The 20,105-nt window shown below is 37.9% G+C and overlaps 1 protein-coding gene across 1 annotated transcript in view; it reads right to left on the bottom strand.

Annotated features, from left to right (window-relative positions):
* Positions 1 to 20,105, bottom strand: part of LOC144970513 (uncharacterized) — a 76,718-nt gene that overhangs the window by 41,090 nt on the left and 15,523 nt on the right. Inside the window, exons 6-9 of the mRNA XM_078910235.1 lie at positions 14,986 to 15,121; positions 7,619 to 7,772; positions 6,470 to 6,580; positions 3,397 to 3,559 (exon numbers count right to left, since the gene is read on the bottom strand). Of these exons, the coding sequence (XP_078766361.1) occupies positions 3,397 to 3,559; positions 6,470 to 6,580; positions 7,619 to 7,772; positions 14,986 to 15,121 (564 nt within the window). The remainder of the gene's footprint in view (positions 1 to 3,396; positions 3,560 to 6,469; positions 6,581 to 7,618; positions 7,773 to 14,985; positions 15,122 to 20,105) is intronic.

The raw sequence follows: 20,105 nt of genomic DNA, 5'->3' as shown, positions 1-20,105 counted from the left end.
TAATAATTTTTTAAACATAAAAATTCCCTTTATTCATCCCATGAGGGAAATTTGACTTTTGGGTCTATTCCGCTGTTTTTTTTTTTTTTTTTTTTTTTTTTTTAAAGGACACAGTAGGTGATATTTGGTTAACATTGCATATACTGTCTTTTTGGTTTTAAACCGGCAGTATTCCATGGGAAGACGGTAAACCAAGGCGTCAGCCGCAGTGCAGCGCCGCAAATTGAGCCAGGGCGAGGTGACTTGCTCAAGGCAGGGCGCACAACGCAGCGGCGGGTGATCTGAACTCCTATAAGAGAGTTTGTTAGCTTTTGCAAAAAGGTTACACGGGTAATGATTAATGAAAATGCGTTTCTTCAAGCGTTTCGGAACAAATCTTCGAATATTAATTTGTATCGTTAATGGCGATGTTTTGTTAAACTCAGTAACAAAGATTTGTCGATTTATATTTCAATTTTGTCTGTTACTGTTGGAATTACATAGACAGTTGGTCCATTATTTTTATTTTCTGTCAAAATGACTCAAGAAGATGATGGCAATAACAACGTGTAAATTATAAGTTTTGATAATTGAAGAATGTCTTATGGTATTTATTCTTATATATTATAACATTGATTGATTTCATTTTCTCCCGTCAATAGGGATGGATTGGTAGGTTGATATTGACTCTTTGAGATTCATGCGGGTTTATGCATGACAAAGAGCAACGTTTTATATCTGTTTGTATTCTTGGTAATAAAGGTGTTGTTAACGCAGCCAAGTAATTGACAATTGGGCTCAATTTATTTGTATAAAGATATAATATGGCGTTATAATAGATTACAGAAGACATTTGGATTTTATCACCGGAAATTACATTGAATTGATTTTTGCAGAATATTAGTAATGTTTTGTATTGCTTTGAAATGAGTTTCATCGTAATATTTTTAAGGAGCAATATTCTCATAATAACGGAATAACGGACTTTTGATTTAAATTCGGAGAATTAAAAGGGAATAATATAATTACAATGACGGAGTATTAATTATTATGAGTTAAATGGAAGAATAACAAAATATTGATAATGCATTATCATGTCATGTGAGCTGATAATATTTGTGACACAAGCGGTTAACTTGTTAAGAATCAGCGAATTATAAGTAACCCAAATGGTAAAATGCTGTAAATGCATATTGGGGAAATAAGCGCATTGATGTTAGACGCGGTAATTAAAGTGCACACGACTTAAATTACGAGACGCAGGAATGATGCGTTCGGGAATATTTTATTTTGCGTTTGCTTAAAGTGCATGGTTTAACATTATGAAATGACGCAGAAGGCGGTGAATTTTTATAAATACATGGCGCGTGGTTAAAGGGCTCGATTTTATCAATACTATATTATGAGGCGCGAGATTACGTCGCAATGAGTTATATGAATATTATTATAAGCCTAGAGCAAAGGCGCGAGACATTGAATTTTTATTGAGCAGAGTGTATATTGTTTCTTTGAATATTTTTATTATCATATTTTTCTCCTATCGATTTGCTGTTGTAGTGTCCGACTCTATATCCGGAAGACGGCTGAAGACGGCAGAAAATCGGCAGTGCCGGGTCGTCGGAGTCAGTCTCCGGTGTGGGTTAGCCCTTAGCCCCCAGTCTCCGGTGTGAGTTAGCCCTTAGCCCCCCAGTCTCCGGTGTGGGTTAGCCCTTAGCATGGTGCTTCATTCAAACTCCAACCATCGTTGAGTACAGACGATACAATTTATACTCTTTTTCATTATTTGTTTTCAACGTATATTTGTTTACTGTTGTGCTGACGAAGGGTTTGTGCCCGAAAAGTCAATTGTCGTACTGTTCCCATCCGAAGCCTTTCCATTATCACCTTTTCTTCAGTATTGATGTCAAACACTCTACTTTTCCGGTTCCTAAATCATTAGAAGTAAGTATGTTACAAGTCCTTCGGAAGACTATTATTGAATAGAAGGTTTGATATGCAGACTATAAGGATTACGTGACGTACAAGAAGAGAGGATGAATTAACAGCATTGTCTCTTGCGGAAAAAGAAATTGTAATATCCCCTAACAGGCGTCATGTTTCGTTAAGTGTTGCTGTTGGTCAGGGACCATTTGTAAAGCGCCTTGAGCACGTTCAGTGGACTTTTGCGCCATATAAATCTCAATGTTTAAAAATTGTCCGTTTCCTGCTATAGAAACCGGCTCCATTGGGCCAAATAGCTCTGAAAGACTACTTCAATTTTTTAAAACTTACCCAGTTGATAATGAAAGGACCTCTAAGGTAAAACTGTTCTGTAGGATCTGGCGGATTGTACTTTGCGATAGACTAGCGTCTTATCCAAAGAGTAGCGAGTAATTACTATTGCCCTTTTCACGCCATGGGCCTAATTAATAGCTCTGAAAGCCTACTTCAATTTTTTAAAACTTACCCAGTTAAAAATGAAAGGACCTCCATGGTGAAACGGTTCAATAGGATCTGTCGGAAAGTACTTTGCGACTGACTAGCGTTCTATCCAAAGGGTAGCACGTAATTACTATTGTCCGCCATAGGCCTAATAGCTCTGAAAGACTACTTCAATTTTTAAAAACTTACCCAGTTGACAATGAAAGGACCTCCATGGTAAAACTGTTCTGTATGATCTGGCGGATTGTACTTTGCGATAGACTAGCGTCCTATGCAAAGAGTAGCAAGTAATTAATATTGCCCTTTTCACGCCATGAGCCTAATTAATAGCTCTGAAAGACTACTTCAATTTTTAAAAATCTACCCAGTTGACAATGAAAGGACCTCCATGGTATAACTGTTCCGTAGGATCTGGCGGAATGGACTTTGCGACTGACTAGCGTTCTATCCAAAGGGTAGCACGTAATTACTATTGTCCGCCATAGGCCTAATAGCTCTGAAAGACTACTTCAATTTTTAAAAACTTACCCAGTTGATAATGAAAGGACCTCCATGGTAAAACTGTTCTATAGGATCTGGCGGATTGTACTTTGCGATAGACTAGCGTCCTATCCAAAGAGTAGCAAGTAATTAATATTGCCCTTTTCACGCCATGAGCCTAATTAATAGCTCTGAAGGACCTCTTCAGTTTTTTATACTTACCCAGTTGACAATGAAAGGACCTCTTCAGTTTTTTATACTTACCCAGTTGACAATGAAAGGACCTCTTCAGTTTTTTATACTTACCCAGTTGACAATGAAAGGACCTCTTCAGTTTTTTATACTTACCCAGTTGACAATGAAAGGACCTCTTCAGTTTTTTATACTTACCCAGTTGACAATGAAAGGACCTCTTCAGTTTTTTATACTAACCCAGTTGACAATGAAAGGACCTCTTCAGTTTTTTATACTAACCCAGTTGACAATGAAAGGACCTCTTCAGTTTTTTATACTTACCCAGTTGACAATGAAAGGACCTCCGTGGTAAAACTGCTCTGTAGGGATGACGAGACTCATAGTAGGATAACCCGTCTCCTCCCACATCTTCTCGCTCTGGAAAAACTTGACCACCAGAATGGGTTTATCGGCACGAATGTGGATGACGTCATCGGTGAAACGACTGAAAGAAATAGTTTTAAAAAATAAATAAAATTGAGCATTTATAGAGTGCAAGTCAATATCCACTGGGGTTGTGGATAGCTCATACAGTAGATAGAGTCACGATCTCCCCGGCCAGGCGGAGTTGTCGTACCAGTTGGGTCACGGGTTCGAGCCTCCATCGCCGCCTGTTTCTTCTGGAACTTTCTTACTCACTTTATTTCTTGTTAATATCTACTGTACGTGCTAAAAGCGATTTTCAATGTGTTGCTAACAGAACACCCAACCTTCTCTTTTCCAACCATAGGAAAATTGTCACATTTTGCTACGATACAACCAACAATTTTATCTGGTTTCTTTTGTAATGTAAATGGTGCTGCTGGAAGCTCAAAGAAATTAATAACAATGTGAAATTGAATGTAAGATTCATTTAATATTCGAAAACAGATAACATGGACGTTTCGGGTTTCCCCTTTATCAACAAAACAGGATGATTGAAACACTACGGACGAATAAGATAATGTGGTAGATGCGATGTTAAGATCATCTTAACAACGCCACAACCACATTATCTCATTCGTCTTTAGTGTTTCATTCAGCCTTTTTTTGTAGGGAGATAGAGATAGGGAGAGAGAGATGGATAAATTGGAAGAGAGAGAGAGAGAGAGAGAGAGAGAGAGATAGATAGATAGATAGATAGAGAGAGAGAGAGAGAGAGAGAGAGAGAGAGGAGAGAGAGAGAGGGCGAAGGATGGATAGTGAGAGACATATATGAATTAGAGGGAGAGAGAGAGAGAGAGAGAGAGAGAGAGAGAGAGAGAGAGAGAGAGAGAGAGAGAGAGAGAGAGAGAGATAAAATGGCTCCAAAGACTGTTTTTTAGTGGGCACTTTGTGACAAGCTAGCTCTAAAACACAATCGCCCTTATAAAAGTCAGTATTGCATATAATCAATAAGCCATAATATTGGCATACTGTGACCGTGAAAAACGTTAGTTGTTGTAGCATTTAACACGTTGTTGATTGTAACACGAGAGACTCCACACGACGTCCTGTTGCTGATTGGAAGCCAAAAATTACTGACATTGGATTTGGATCTCTGTATTAATCCATTGTGAGCGCGGTTTTATTTCAGTCTTCTTCTTCTTCTTCTTCTTCTTCTTCTTCTTCTTCTTCTACTTCTTCTTCTTCTTCTTCTTCTTCTTCTTCTTCTTCTTCTTCTTCTTCTTCTTCTCTTCTTCTTTTCTTCTTCTTCTTCTTCTTCTTCTTCTTCTTTCTTCTTCTTCTTCTCTTCTTCTTCTTCTTCTTCTTCTTTCTTCTCTCTTCTTCTTCTTCTTCTTCTTCTTCTCTTCTCTTCTCTCTCTTCTTCTTCTTCTTTTCTTCTTCTTCTCATCTTCTTCTTCTTCTTCTTCTTCTTCTTCTTCTTCTTCTTCTTCTTCTTCTTCTTCTTCTTCTTCTTCTTCTTCTTCTTCTTCTTCATTCAGCCTTCGACGACCCGACACTGCCGTCATCTGCCGTCTTCCTGATAAATACTTCGGCTACGGACAAAATACTAAGAATAAAGAGAAGAGCCGCTAGACCTAGCGATACCAAGCACTTAGCGTCATTGGAGAAGGCTCTTTACTCACATTCTCTGCTCACCGTACTAAGGTGTAAAATGAGTGAGTACCTGGTCGTTAACAGCGTTGTCTCCGTCCGAAAAAAAATTGTAATATCGCCAAACACGCGCCCTGTCCCGTCCTAATTGTTAAGTGTTGCTGTTGACCTGAGACCCATTGTAAAGCACTTTGAGTACGCTTAGTGGATATTGCTCTTTATACAATCTCAATTTTTAATTTTTTTTTTTTTAAAGAAAATGATGAGGATTTATAAATAATGTTTCTTTCCACGACAAATTATGCACATTTTGTGACAACTTTGAGCTTAAATTTGCCGGTGACCCATATAAAATAGTAGATCTTTCGAACTATGTGCTTTCAACCGCTAGGATCAACACACAAAATTATAAATATGGCTATGAAGGTGGAGAAGGGTTGGGGGTGGGGAGGGGGTAGTAGGGGAGACACTGAAAAAGAGAAAGGTGTGTATGTATGTGTGTGTGTGTGTATGCAAGGGAAGGGAGAGAGAGAAAGAGAGAGAGAGAGAGAGAGAGAGAGAGAGAGAGAGAGAGAGGGGGAGAGAGAGAGAGAGATGGAGAAAGGGAGTTAGAGAAAGATCGATATATATATATATATATATATATATATATATATATATATATAGAGAGAGAGAGAGAGAGAGAGAGAGAGAGATTGAGAGGGAGAGATGGAGAGAGAAAGGGAGGGAGAGAGAGAAAGGGAGAGAGAGAGAGGAAGAGATAGAGGAAGAGAGAAGGAGAGAGAGGGAGATAGAGAGGTAGAGAGATAGATAGAGAGAGAGAGAGAGGAAGAGAGAGAGGGAGAAGGATGGTTTGAAAGACATATATAGATAGATAGATAGATAGAGAGAGAGAGGAGAGAGAGAGAGAGAGAGAGAGAGAGAGAGAGAGAGAGAGAGAGAGAGAGAGAGAGTTAAAATTAGAAGATGTGAAAGGCATCTGATCTATTTTTGTTGTAAATCAGGCATATTGTGCGGCTATGTGGTCTCGTGGTATGATACTCGCTTTCGGATGGGAAGGTCCTGGGTTCGAGCCTCGCGCTCGGCGCATAGTTGAGTCCTTGGGAAAAGGCTCTTTAACTCACATTCTCTCACCGTACTCAGGTGTAAAATGAGTACCTGGACGTTAACAGCGTTGTCTTTGTTCGAAAAATGGTAATATCGCCTACAGGCGTTATGTCCTGTCCTACATGTTAAATGTTGCTGTTGACCAGGGACCCCTTGTAATGCGCTTGAGCACGTTTAGTGGATATTGCGCTATATAAAAGCTCAATTTTTTAAAACTATCGTTATGTCTCACCTTGTATAATAAAATGATTCGTGCAATAAAAACCTCTGATAAAATGATGATATGAACACTGTCGTGTAGTCGTAAATTCCAACCACTCGGATGACGTCACCAGTACTGACTCTGGAATGGAAGAAAGAATAGAAAGAATAAATGTGTCATGACATAAGTTATGACAAGAACACATTTTTGATCAAAATTGACCTTCTAATTAAACTTGGCAATATCTCAGTTCAAACCTTTTCACCTACCGATTGATTATGTCATTCAGTGTAATAAATATAACCAATGCCTAAATTACTATCTTTTAAATATATACACACACACGTTCGGACTAAAGGCTAGAGGTATGGCCTATCTCAATTTATCAAATTAATATATAAAGTGTTGCTATTGGTTCTTGGTTGTATATTTTTGACATTTTTGTGCATTTGCATATATATATATATATATATAATATATATATATATATATATATATATATATATATATATATATATATATATATTTACATTGTCGCCATAGATTCTCAACTTTATGTTTATATATTTTCATGCATGCTACGTCTGTAAACGAATTTCCAATGTTTGGATGAATAAAGTATATATTCTTCATCTTCTTCTTCTTCTCTTCTTCTTCTTCTTCTTCTTCTTCTTCTTCTTCTTCTTCTTCTTCTTCTTTCTTCTTCTTCTTCCTTCTTCTCTTCTTCTTCTTCTTCTTCTTCTTCTTCTTCTTCTTCTTCTTCTTCTTCTTTCTTCTTCTTCTTCTTTTCTTCTTCTTCTTCTTCTTCTTCTTCTCTTCTTCTTCTTCTTCTTCTTCTTCTTCTTCTTCTCTTCATCTCTCTTCTTCTTCTTATTATTATTATTAAATTAATTAATCCAGTGAATTATTAAAAACTTAAAAAATAATTGGAGAGAAAGATAAAGGGAGTAAATTTGGCTCATATAATATAAGGGAAACAACACAAAACAAACGACCTTTCGACTGTAATGTCGTCTGTTCTGTGCTGTTCCCTTTAGCTTTATATATATATATATATATATATATATATATATATATATATATATATATATATATATATATATATATATATATATATATAGAGAGAGAGAGAGAGAGAGAGAGAGAGAGAGAGGGAGAGGGAGAACAACCCATACTTACCTATTCGGAGAGAGAAATGTGGTGAAGTGAGTTCCAGCCGTCTGGACCGAAGGTATCTGTTCCATAAAAGCCCCCTGTTCGTATCCGTCCCCAACATAACTGTGTGCATTCCCGCTAAAAACGCCGATTGGTTTGGTTGAACCGATGTGCGCACCTGTGGAATTATATTATTATGTCGTATTATGAGTATTAATCAATGCTATCGAATCGATGTGTACATATGTTCAGGTCTGACATTCGAACCCGCTTATGGGCCCAGTTTAATTTTGGTAATTTTTAAAAAGATTTCCTATTACAACGATGAGTCCATAAGGAATTGAGTTATCAGACCTGCAAATAAGATCACATCGTATCGAATTAATGAAATTTATGCCGGTAACAACAAGAGATGAAGTGAGTAGAAAAGTGCTAGAAGACAATAGAGAATAAATTTTTTTTCGCGGCGGTGATGGGAATTGAACCCGCGACCTTAATTGGTACGACAACTCCGCTGGCCGGTGAGAGCGTGACTCTACACTGTGAGCTCTCCTAGATCAAAAAAAAAAAATCGTATCTAACTCAGGTCATTCAATACGAGAGCTCTCTCTCACCAACTATGCCACTTGTAAGACCGCCATATTCTTGTATTTTTCTTTCTTACTTATTTTTGGCACCGACGATAATATTTGATTAATCAAGAACAAAAGGCTTTGCAACCTGTTAAACACGGCATCCAGAAATATTCTACACAATGGGAGCGATCTGTATGTATGTATATATGTATGTATGTATGCTACAGTTGTTACTCATCGTCGTCGTCTCCCGCATAGCCACCACTGTTATTGTCATCATCGTCGACATCATCATCGTCATTGTCGTCATCATCATTGTCATCATCATCATCATCATCATCATCATCATCATCATCATCATCATCATCATCATCATCATCATCATCATCATCATCATCATCATCATCATCATCGTCGTCGTCGTCATCATCATCATCATCATCATCATCATCGTCATCAACATTAATATCATTATTACCTCTGGGACATTCTGTGGCAGAGTCTGAAACTTCAATGTTCAAATTAATACTCCAGCTCTATACATTGTACACTATTTTAGGAAATGGTATTATGTCAATGAATATGTTACCCTTGTTACATTATCATGTATATTTACTGAAATAAACAATTTTGATATGTATGTATGTATGTATGTATGTATGTATGTATGTATGTATGTATGTATGTATGTATGTATGTATGTATGTATGTACGTATGAATTTTTAATTCAGAAAAGTGAGTGGAGCAGGCACTTATGTTGGTAACAACAAGATATGAAGTGAATAGAAAAGTGCCAGAAGACAATAGAGAATAAACATTTTTTCGCGGCGGTGGTGGGGTTTGAACCTGCGACCTTATTGGTACGACAACTCCGCCTGGCAGGTGAGAGCGTGGCTCTACCGTGTGAGCTATCCACGAACACAAAAATATTCGTTTCAAACTCAAAGTCATTACTAGATCCCTCTCTCACCCACTTCTTGAGACCGCCGATTCGTTCGTACACCACCATCGCGAATAATTTTGACCAGCAGTTAAGCTTAATAGCCAATATTCTCAACACAAACATATAACATAGAAACGATTGAGACATTGAGTATGCTCCGGTGTATGGGGTGAATTTTTAATTCAGAAAAGTGAGTGGAGCAGGCACTTATGTTGGTAACAACAAGATATGAAGTGAATAGAAAAGTGCCAGAAAACAATAGAGAATAAAAATTTTTTCGCGGCGGTGGTGGGTTTGAACCTGCGACCTTATTGGTACGACAACTCCGCCTGGCAGGTGAGAGCGGGGCTCTACCGTGTGAGCTATCCACGAACACAAAAATATTCGTTTCAAACTCAAAGTCATTACTAGATCCCTCTCTCACCCACTTCTTGAGACCGCCGATTCGTTCGTACACCACCATCGCGAATAATTTTGACCAGCAGTTAAGCTTAATAGCCAATATTCTCAACACAAACATATAACATAGAAACGATTGAGACATTGAGTATGCTCCGGTGTATGGGGTGAATTTTTAATTCAGAAAAGTGAGTGGAGCAGGCACTTATGTTGGTAACAACAAGATATGAAGTGAATAGAAAAGTGCCAGAAGACAATAGAGAATATTCACGTCATATCTTGTTGTTACCAACATAAGTGCCTGCTCCACTCACTTTTCTGAATTAAAAATTCACCCCATACACCGGAGCATACTCAATGTCTCAATCGTTTCTATGTTATATGTTTGTGTTGAGAATATTGGCTATTAAGCTTAACTGCTGGTCAAAATTATTCGCGATGGTGGTGTACGAACGAATCGGCGGTCTCAAGAAGTGGGTGAGAGAGGGATCTAGTAATGACTTTGAGTTTGAAACGAATATTTTTGTGTTCGTGGATAGCTCACACGGTAGAGCCACGCTCTCACCTGCCAGGCGGAGTTGTCGTACCAATAAGGTCGCAGGTTCAAACCCCACCACCGCCGCGAAAAAATTTTTATTCTCTATTGTCTTCTGGCACTTTTCTATTCACTTCATATCTTGTTGTTACCAACATAAGTGCCTGCTCCACTCACTTTTCTGAATTAAAAATTCACCCCATACACCGGAGCATACTCAATGTCTCAATCGTTTCTATGTTATATGTTTGTGTTGAGAATATTGGCTATTAAGCTTAACTGCTGGTCAAAATTATTCGCGATGGTGGTGTACGAACGAATCGGCGGTCTCAAGAAGTGGGTGAGAGAGGGATCTAGTAATGACTTTGAGTTTGAAACGAATATTTTTGTGTTCGTGGATAGCTCACACGGTAGAGCCACGCTCTCACCTGCCAGGCGGAGTTGTCGTACCAATAAGGTCGCAGGTTCAAACCCCACCACCGCCGCGAAAAAATTTTTATTCTCTATTGTCTTCTATGTATGTATGTATGTATGTATGTATGTATGTATGTATGTATGTATGTATGTATGTATGTGCGCTCATTTCTTTTGTATACATGTGTAGAAACAATGTGTTTCCGTGTATGTGTGTGTATGTCTGTGTCTGTATTTGTAAATGTGTTGATGTTCATACCATGAACCAAACTGTTTGAGCATTGTTTACCTCACATGAATTGCCTTTTATTTGGACAATAAAGATTATATTATTATTATTATTATTATTATTATTATTATTATTATTATTATTATTATTATTATTATTATTATTATTATTATTATTATTATTATTATTATTATCTGTATTTTGGTTTCGCCTAATGGAGTCATGGATCACATGATTTGTTGCTATCGAACGATGGATAATTCTGAACAATTGTAAACAGGGTGCTTTGTCTTTGTAAATGAAAGTTGTAAACAAACCCACGGGTCAAACTGAACAAAATGACATATCTTTTGTCATGGATATTTCGAACATTAAGCGGTCTTGTGGTGTATAGATAGTTCGAAGATGACGTCACTTAGGTCTTTGTTATTGATTTTTGCCATCCGCGTTTACGAGTAATGCTCACTGAACTGTATTAACCCGACTATAAACATTCATGGATACACACAGTGTGGAGGTCCGTTATACTTCCGGATGGCAATATTAAATATTATGAGCTTCTTAGCCAAGCGCATACTATCTATATGATATTCGCCTTCGGATCTGAAGATCCTAGGTTCGAGTTCCGCTCTGAGCGGCGCATAGTTGAGTCTTTGGAAAATGCTCTTTACTCACACCGTAATCAGGAGCAAAATGATTACCTGGCCGTTAACAGCTTTTTCTCTATCGGAAAATTGTAATATCGCCTTACAGGCGTCATATCTCGTCCTCCATGTTAAATGTTGCTGTTGGTTAGGGACACCCTGTAAAGCGCTTAGACAAGGTATAGTAGATATTGCGCTATATAAAAGCTCAAGTTTTTTTTTTCTCTTTTCTTAATAAGCATGTCATATTGAACACATTTTGCAATATGACCTATGACCCGAACTAAGTGGAAAGGTAATGTAGAACATCCCCATTTTGCGAAAAGATGAATGAATGATGTTTGCCAATGATGCTGTCCCTTACACACTTCCAATGAGTTTTGAACAGGAAGAGAGGAAGGTGTAACGTAACGACTTCTGCTTCCCATGTGCTTCCTTCTTGCAGACCAGAGACAATAAACCGAATAACGAAGACACATGACTTGATTTTTTTCTCTTGATTTTGATGAGAACTACTCACAAAAAATATGTAAGCTGAAAATGATTATATGGATTGAATGAACATGACATGACTTGGGTCTTTGTTATTGTATTTTACCACCTACGTTTATGAGTAATTCTCACTTAACTGTATTATCCAGACTATAGATATAATGCGCTTGGCCAAGGAGTTCACAACATTGCCATCCGGAAATATAACGGACCAACACACAAACTCTGTGTAACCATGAACTTTTATAGTCTGGTTAATACAGTTTAGTGAGAACAACTCACAATCGCGGATGGCAAAAACAATAACAAAGGCCTGAGTGACGTCATCTTCGAACTATCTATAAAAGTTCATGGGTTCATTGAGTTTTGTGTGTTGGTCCGTTAAACTTCCGGATGGCAATGTTGTGAGCTTCTTAGCCAAGCGCATACTATCTATAAGTCAGTCCAAAGACCTTTTAGTCCAAATTTTAATCCACAACATTTTGTGAGTTGATCACACTAAATCCTTTAAGAAAATCAATTAACATGACCGTCAGGATTCAACATTACGCCCGTTTGGCGATATTATAATTTTTTTCAGACAGAGACAACTCTGTGCGGCAATGTGGTCTCGTGGTATGACACTCGCTTTCGGATTGGAAGGGTTCGAGCCTCGCGCTCGGCGCATAGTTGAGTCCTTGGAAAAGGCTCTTTACTCACATTCTCCCACCGTACTCAGGTGTAAAATGAGTACCTGGCCGTTAACAGCTTGTCTTTTTCCGAAAAATTGTAATATCGCCTAACAGGCGTCATGTCCCGTCCTACATGTTACATGTTGCTGTTGACCAGGGACCCCTTGTAAAGCGCTTTGAGCACATTTAGTGGATATTGCGCTATATGAAAGCTCAATATTATTTTAACGGTCAGGACACATTTTACACCTGAGTCTAAATGGAGAACAGTGGTTAGGTTGACACATTAAATATTTTGATAATGTTAATGTTAATGGCTATTGATTTCAAATATTTATTCACACCAGACACAAGAGGGGTGAGAATACCAATGAAAAGTGATAATTCCAAAACACAGTGACAAAATATTGAAATGTTTTAAATGATGATGATAATAATGGTGATGATGATGATGATGATGATGATGATGATGGTTGTGGTGGTGGTGCTGATGATAATAATCATGATGATATGATGATGGTGATGATGATGATGATGATGATGATGATGATGATGATGATGATGATGATGATTATGATGATGATGATGATGATGGTGGTGATGATGATGATGATGATGATGATGATGATGGTTGTGGTGGTGTGATGATGATAATGATCATGATGATGATGGTTGTGGTGGTGGTGATGATGATGGTGATGATGATGATGATGATAATTATGATGATGATGGTTGTAGTGGTGATGTTGATGATAATGATTGTCACGTTACTGTAGAACGAGCTTAAGTATCAATGGTAAATTTGCTTCAGGCAACGATGAGTTGTTATTTTTCAAACCTGTTGCTATGCTATCTTGTGATGACAACGCCTCTCAGTCGTCATATGAATACTACTCACCATGGTTATATAGATAGAATGCGCTTGGCCAAGGAGTTCACAACATTGCCATCCGGAAGTATAACCGACCAACACACAAACTGTGTAACCATGAACTTTTATAGTCTGGTTAATACAGTTTAGTGAGAACAACTCACAAACGCGGATGGCAAAAACAATAACAAAGGCCTGAGTGACGTCATCTGCATACTATCTATAGATAGTTCAAAGATGACGTCACTCAGGACTTTGTTTTTGTTTTTTTGCCATCCACGTTTCTGAGTAATGCTCACTGACCTGTATTAACCTGACTATAAACGTTCATGGATACACACAGTTTTGTGTGTTTGTCCTTATACTTTCGGATGGCAAAGTTATGAGCTTTTTAGCCAAGCGCATACTATCTATAGACCCATGGCAGGCCGCCAAACGTCACTTGCTATCCTTCACATAATGCAGGATTGATTGTGTAAAGTACGTTCGGGGCCGGAAGATAGCAAGGTATAGTGCAGGCCACTGTACTGTGTAAGTCAGTGAACGGGTGACCAAATCATAGTACAGAGAAAGTAAATCTGTTACTGTATGTCCCAATAAAAGTATAACACAGAGAAGGCCGAAACTGTGTTATGCAGGCCGATACAAAATAAAACAAATATAACACAGGAGACCAAACAATGTGTTGTAAAATATCAAAAGCTGGTCGGTCAATGACGAATTAAAAAGGGACATAATATGTCGCAATATCACATCTCAATAAAATAGTGTGATAGTAAAAGGGTACCCATTTACAATTGAGTCGGTCAAGTCTCTATCCAGATCCAAAAGGATAGTGCAAAGTCCTGTAAATAAAACAAACACGGGAACGAAGAAGAAGAAGAAGAAGAAACAAATTTGAGAAGCATGGTTGTTCTCAATACTTCGTGGGTCGTGATTGGTATTTATAGTGAAGGAGTGTCCCCCCTACACATTTTCACGGAAAATCAGAGCAACGTTGTGTTAAGACTACAGAGGAGCAAACCCGAGACGACAACAAGACAAGATTTGTTTGTGTGTATTGTATTGTCATTATATGTTAATAAATAGGTACGTTTTGGTTGTTAAACCTTTCATTTTGATTTTGACATTTTCTTTATCTTTTAAAATAAAATTTTAATTTAATTTAACCAGCAGACTTGTTTAATAATTTAAAGCTATACTTTTGTGCGGACCTTTTGTAAAATCATTAGTCCGGGGTTTTAATTGAAAATATCTTATATAATCTTAATGTCATAAAATCAGTGACGATGATGAAGATGATGATGATGATGATGATGAGGATGATGATGATGATGATGATGATGGTTGTGGTGGTGATGATGATAATGGTGATGATGATGATGATGATGATGATGATGATGATGATGATGATGATGATGATGATGATGGAGTAGTTATTTTGGTGATGATGCTGGTGGTGGTGGTGCTGCTGCTTCTGATGATGATGATGATGATGCTGATGATAAAGATGATGATAATGATGAAGAAGCTGAAGTTGATAGTAAAGATGATTAGAAGGATGAGGATGATGATGATGATGATGATGATGATGATGATGATGGTGGTCCCGCGTACCTGTTAGATCATGATGCCTCTGTATTTGCCAAACTTCACCAGCGTTTAGGGTCTTGGAAAGTGCCTCACTGGGAGCTCCGGTTTTCTCAAAGTACATGGGAGTTTGTTGGAACTCTCCCTTCAGCTCAACGTCGACCTAAGAAAAACGATACTGCTGTCATATTATGCTCAAAGGACGTAATTGGATTCAACAGTCGTAACGTCACTTCCTTCCTAATGACGTATGGTAACTTAGAAACACTGGCTCTAAACTATCGGAACAATGGCGGACGCCCGTATGAAATATTTCTCCGGCGAGCATAAAAGCGTATCCAGAGGGAAAAAAACATAAATTTGATCATGTTTTGACTTTTACACATTCTGGTCACAAGACATATGAAAAGTTCTAGCCAGCTTGAAGATTAAAAAGTAATGATTTTCTTTGTTTAGAACCAAGATGGCCGCCGTTGCCAGGCGGCGTGACATCAGACTATTGAATCCAATTAGCGCTCAGGTAAACTAAAATGAGCTATTTATATTATATACTCAGGTCTTTGTTATTGTTTTTTGCCATCCGCGTTTATGAGTAATGCTCACTGAACTGTATTAACCCGACTATAAAAATTCATGGATACACACCGTTTTGTGTGTTGGTCCGTTATACTTCCGGATGGCAATGTTATGAGCTTCTTAGCCAAGCGCATACTATCTATAGGCAATCCCCGTTTCACACGCGCAACTCACTGGTAGAATGAAAATCACGTCACTCTGGTCTTTGTTATTGTTTTTAGCCAGCCATTTTTATGAGTTGTTCTCACATAATTTTACTCTATGGATAGTATGAAGTTGACATCAATCAGTTCTTTGTTATTGTTTTTTGCCATCCGCGTTTATGAGTAATGCTCACTGAACTGTATTAACCCGACTATAAACGTTCAAGGTTACACATAGTTTTGTGTGTTGGTCCGTTATACTTCCGGATGGCAATGTTATGAGCTTCTTTGCCGAGCGCATACTATCTTTAGAAAGAAAGAAGATCACATCACACATCACTCAGGCCTTTGTTATTGTTTTTTGCCATCCATGTTTGTGAGTAATTCTCACTAAACTGTATTAACCAGACTTATAAACGTTTAAGGTAACACATAGTGTGTTGTGTGTTGGTCCGTTTTTACTTCCGGATGGCAATGTTTCGAGTTTCTTAGCCAAGTGCACACTATCGATAAAAAATGCTACGAAACACAGTGTTGTGTCTTGGTACGTTTGACCGGCTGGCGGATTGTTGTCTAATTTTTTGGCTAAATGCACAGCATGTGCGGCTATGTGGTCTTGTGGTATGACACTCGCTTTCGGATCGGAAGGTCCTGGGTTCGAGCCTTTGGAAAAGGTTCTTTACTCACATTCTCCACATTAAAAAACCCACTATTAACCCCCCCCCCCCCCCCCAAATTAAAAAAAAAAACAAAAAACGACAAAGCCCCCCCCCCCAAAAAAAAAAAACACAAAAAAACCAACAAAAAACCCACAAAAACAAATACAACACAACTTGATATCCGTTGTCACGATGAATTAATGACATTTCAGTGGTAATTCACGTGATTCCAATGTTAAGAACTACAACTATCGCTGTTATTCTGTGTGTTATGATTATTGTAGGTCACGTGATGTGAGTAAGTAAGAAATCATATTATTTTCAAACCGTGTGTGAAAATGTGTTGATAAAAACGTGCAATTTTTGTACAATACATGTGTAGTGTGTTGAAACTGAATCATTGACATTTTATTTTAATCGCTTTCAATGCGAGCGATCTGTATTCATGTTTTCGTCCAACCTAGTCATCGATCACATGATATGTTGCTGTACAACGATTGGACATTCCTCAATAAATGTAAACACGCTGCTGTGTTTATGAAAGTTGTAAACATACCCATGAGTTATGCTGAGCAAAATGACCAATGTGAAGTTGGATATTTCTTAAACTTCGAACACTTTTCACTATATGGGTCATTTTGAGCACACTTTGCAATGTGATCAATGACCTCGAGCACATGGAAAGTTAATATAGATCATGCCCATTTAACACTGATACAAGATACCTGTTTTAAGTCAGGACTAGCGTTGTGTCGCCATGGGACTCATTCAGTGTGTCAATAAGGGAAACTGCAAGACGGATTGTCATCACAGTGCTCTTTCAAGGTTAGTGCAGATAGCTCATACGGTATTGTCATGCTCTCACCGGCCAGACGGAGTTGTCGTACCAATAAGGTCGCGGGTTCAAACCCCCATCACTGCCGCGAAGGTTTTTATTCTCCATTGTCTTCTGGCACTTTCCTACTCACTTCATCTCGTGTTGTTACCAAAAGTTGCATGACTTTGTGCCATTTTATTCTTCAATCTTTAAACACATTGTTTTTATTAAAGCGATAACGATATATAAATAAGGTATTAAACGCTTTAAAACAAAACCCTTCGAATAATTAAGAACAATCCAATAATTCGTACTCAGTGTTTCATTCACCGTGTTCAGTTGATAAAGGGGAAACCGAAACGTCTGTCTTCGTTTAATAAATTGGAGCTTATATTATTTCCATCGAGCTTCAAGCAGCAACATTTTCATTATTGTCTCATCTAGAAAGTAGCATCATTGGTTTTAACCCTCTCCTTACCACCTACAGCAAAATCGTCACATTTGTTACGATACAATATACATTTTTTCTTATTCAGATATATTTTGTATATCACAAACTTTGAAGAATGATCTTTGTTTAATTAATAAGAACATAAAGTTGTTTTGTAGAGATATTGTTTGAGTTTAAAATATCAAATTTTCTGCTTGGTAAGCCCTGTTATTTTGGGAAAATACTGAACATGGTCGGTAAGGAGAGAGTTAAAGTGCCTCCATGGATCTGCTCCAAATTACCTGTGTAATGAACTTATTGAATTTTAATCCTCTGTCAGGAAATTACAATCAGCCTCAGATGTGCTCTTGTTACGCACTCCCCAAACAAATTAAATGCAGGCAAAAGAGCCATTTCATTACCCGGCCCCTCCATTTGGAATTAATTTCCTTTTGAGATTAAATACTTAGAATCCCTGGAGGCATTCAAAAACAGGCTAAAGACAAATTCGCCAGAAAAAATACTCTATTTTGAAAAACTAAGGGAAAAAAATAGTTTTTATCGGTTTCTATCAGTTGAATAATGTATACGGATGTATAATAAAAAATGAATTAAAATAAAATAGTGAGAAAAAAAAACCAACAGAACCCCCCAAGTCCCAACCCGCGCCCCCCCCCCCCCCCCCCCCCGCCCACGAAAAAAAATGGCGATGATCTTTACTCTCGTTGACATTTTTAACGAACATTTATTACGTTATCATAAACATTATTTTCATCGGTATTCTCCTCATTATTATTACTATTATAATTATCATTTGATATAGCACCAGTGGTCACATATAAATAGTGCTCAGGGGTCTGATACATGGAGCGGGACTATGGTAGTCTCAGACTATAGCAAAGTCTGAGACTTTGTAGTCTAAGACTTTGGGAAGTCAGAGACTACGGAAAGTAAGCTATTCATGGAGTCAGACTTCGTCCCTGACTATCAAGTCTCTGACTACGCTTGCGAAGTCTCAGACTACAGAGGTCAATCTATTTTTAACTGGGGATTCCTCGGAAACGTACCACAACACGTCATAGAAATGTGTTACTTTTCCAGCTGCGCATGCGTCATACGAAGTGGCACAGAAATCATATCTATTTCTTCTTCGTGTTTGTTTTGATCGTTTTTTTTTGTTTGTTTGTTTGTTTTGTTGTTGTTGAGACAAGTTTAAGGGTGTAAAATTGTTTGAGAATGTGTGTGTGTAATGTTTTTAGTAAATATAAATAACGATGGCTTGGCACTTAAATGATTCTTATCCACGGTGTAGCATTGTTCTCAGTAGAGAGCGGTGGGCGCTGCCTGAAGCATGGGGTCCCGAAAATACTAACGAAAGAGTGATGATGGAGAGGAATCGGTGGAAACAATACAGACAATGGGCGTTTCGGGTACAAACCCTTCGTCGGCACAACAATAAACAAATAAACGTTGAAAACAAATAAGATGAAATGCAGTATAAATTGCATCGTCTTTACTCAACGATGGTTGGAGTGTGAACAAATCGTTAGCCCGGTGTGATAGAAATGATAAGGCCAGTGAGAGACGTGAAATTTCTAGAAAATAATGGACGATAAAAGACATAAAAGAAATGTAATAGTCGTAGTAGTAGTAGTAGTAGTAGTAGTAGTAGTAGTAGTAGTAGTAGTAGTAGTAGTAGTAGTAGTAGTAGTAGTAGTTGTAGTTGTTGTTGTTGTTGTTGTTGTTGTTGTTGTTGTTGTTGTTGTTGTTGTTGTTGTTATTATTGTTGTTGTTGTAGAAGTTGTAGTAGTAGTAGTAGCAGCAGTAGTAGTAGTAGTAGTAGTAGTAGTAGTAGTAGTAGAAGTAGTAGTAGTGGTAGTAGTAGTTGTAGTAATAGTAGGAGTAATGATAATAGTGAAAGTAGCAGCAGCAACAGTAGTAGTAGTAGTAGTAGTAGTAGTAGTAGTAGTAGTAGTAGTAGTAGTAGTAGTAGGAGGAGGAGGAGGAGGAAGTTACTATGAAACTGTGTGTTGGGGGGGGGGGGGGAGGAGGAGTCCCTGCAGAGTGTTTTGAATGGGCAAGATGACGAGTGTATGTGCGATTGACGAATCTTCGAGAAAAGTAAAGAAAATAAAATAAACAAAACCAATGAATAAATAAATAAATAAATAAATAAATAAAAATAAATATAAAATCAAAAACTGTCGGGTATTCTTGTTCTAATCGCTGTACAATTACTTCCCCCAGCGTAGAGGACATATTATGATCTTGAAATTTAGTCCCAGACTACGATATTTACGCCTGCTAAATCGCGGGTGTAAATTTCACCCGTTTAGTCCCTCGTTTAGTCTAAGACTTGGCGTAGTCAGGCTTCATGAATATCTTACAACGCCTTTTAGTCTGAGACAACGGATTTAGTCTAGGACTATCGTCGTAGTCCCGCTCCATGAATCAGAGCCCAGGTGCTTTACAATAGTTTTTTTTGGATATCAGAGAAGTTCATTCATTCGACTATACGAAAT

The sequence above is a fragment of the Berghia stephanieae genome, chromosome 4 (assembly GCF_034508935.2).
Source record: "Berghia stephanieae isolate SIO BIC M18660-M18661 chromosome 4, UCSD_Bste_1.3, whole genome shotgun sequence".
Classification (NCBI taxonomy): Eukaryota; Metazoa; Mollusca; class Gastropoda; order Nudibranchia; family Aeolidiidae; genus Berghia; species Berghia stephanieae.
This window is presented reverse-complemented; position numbering and strand designations above follow the sequence as displayed.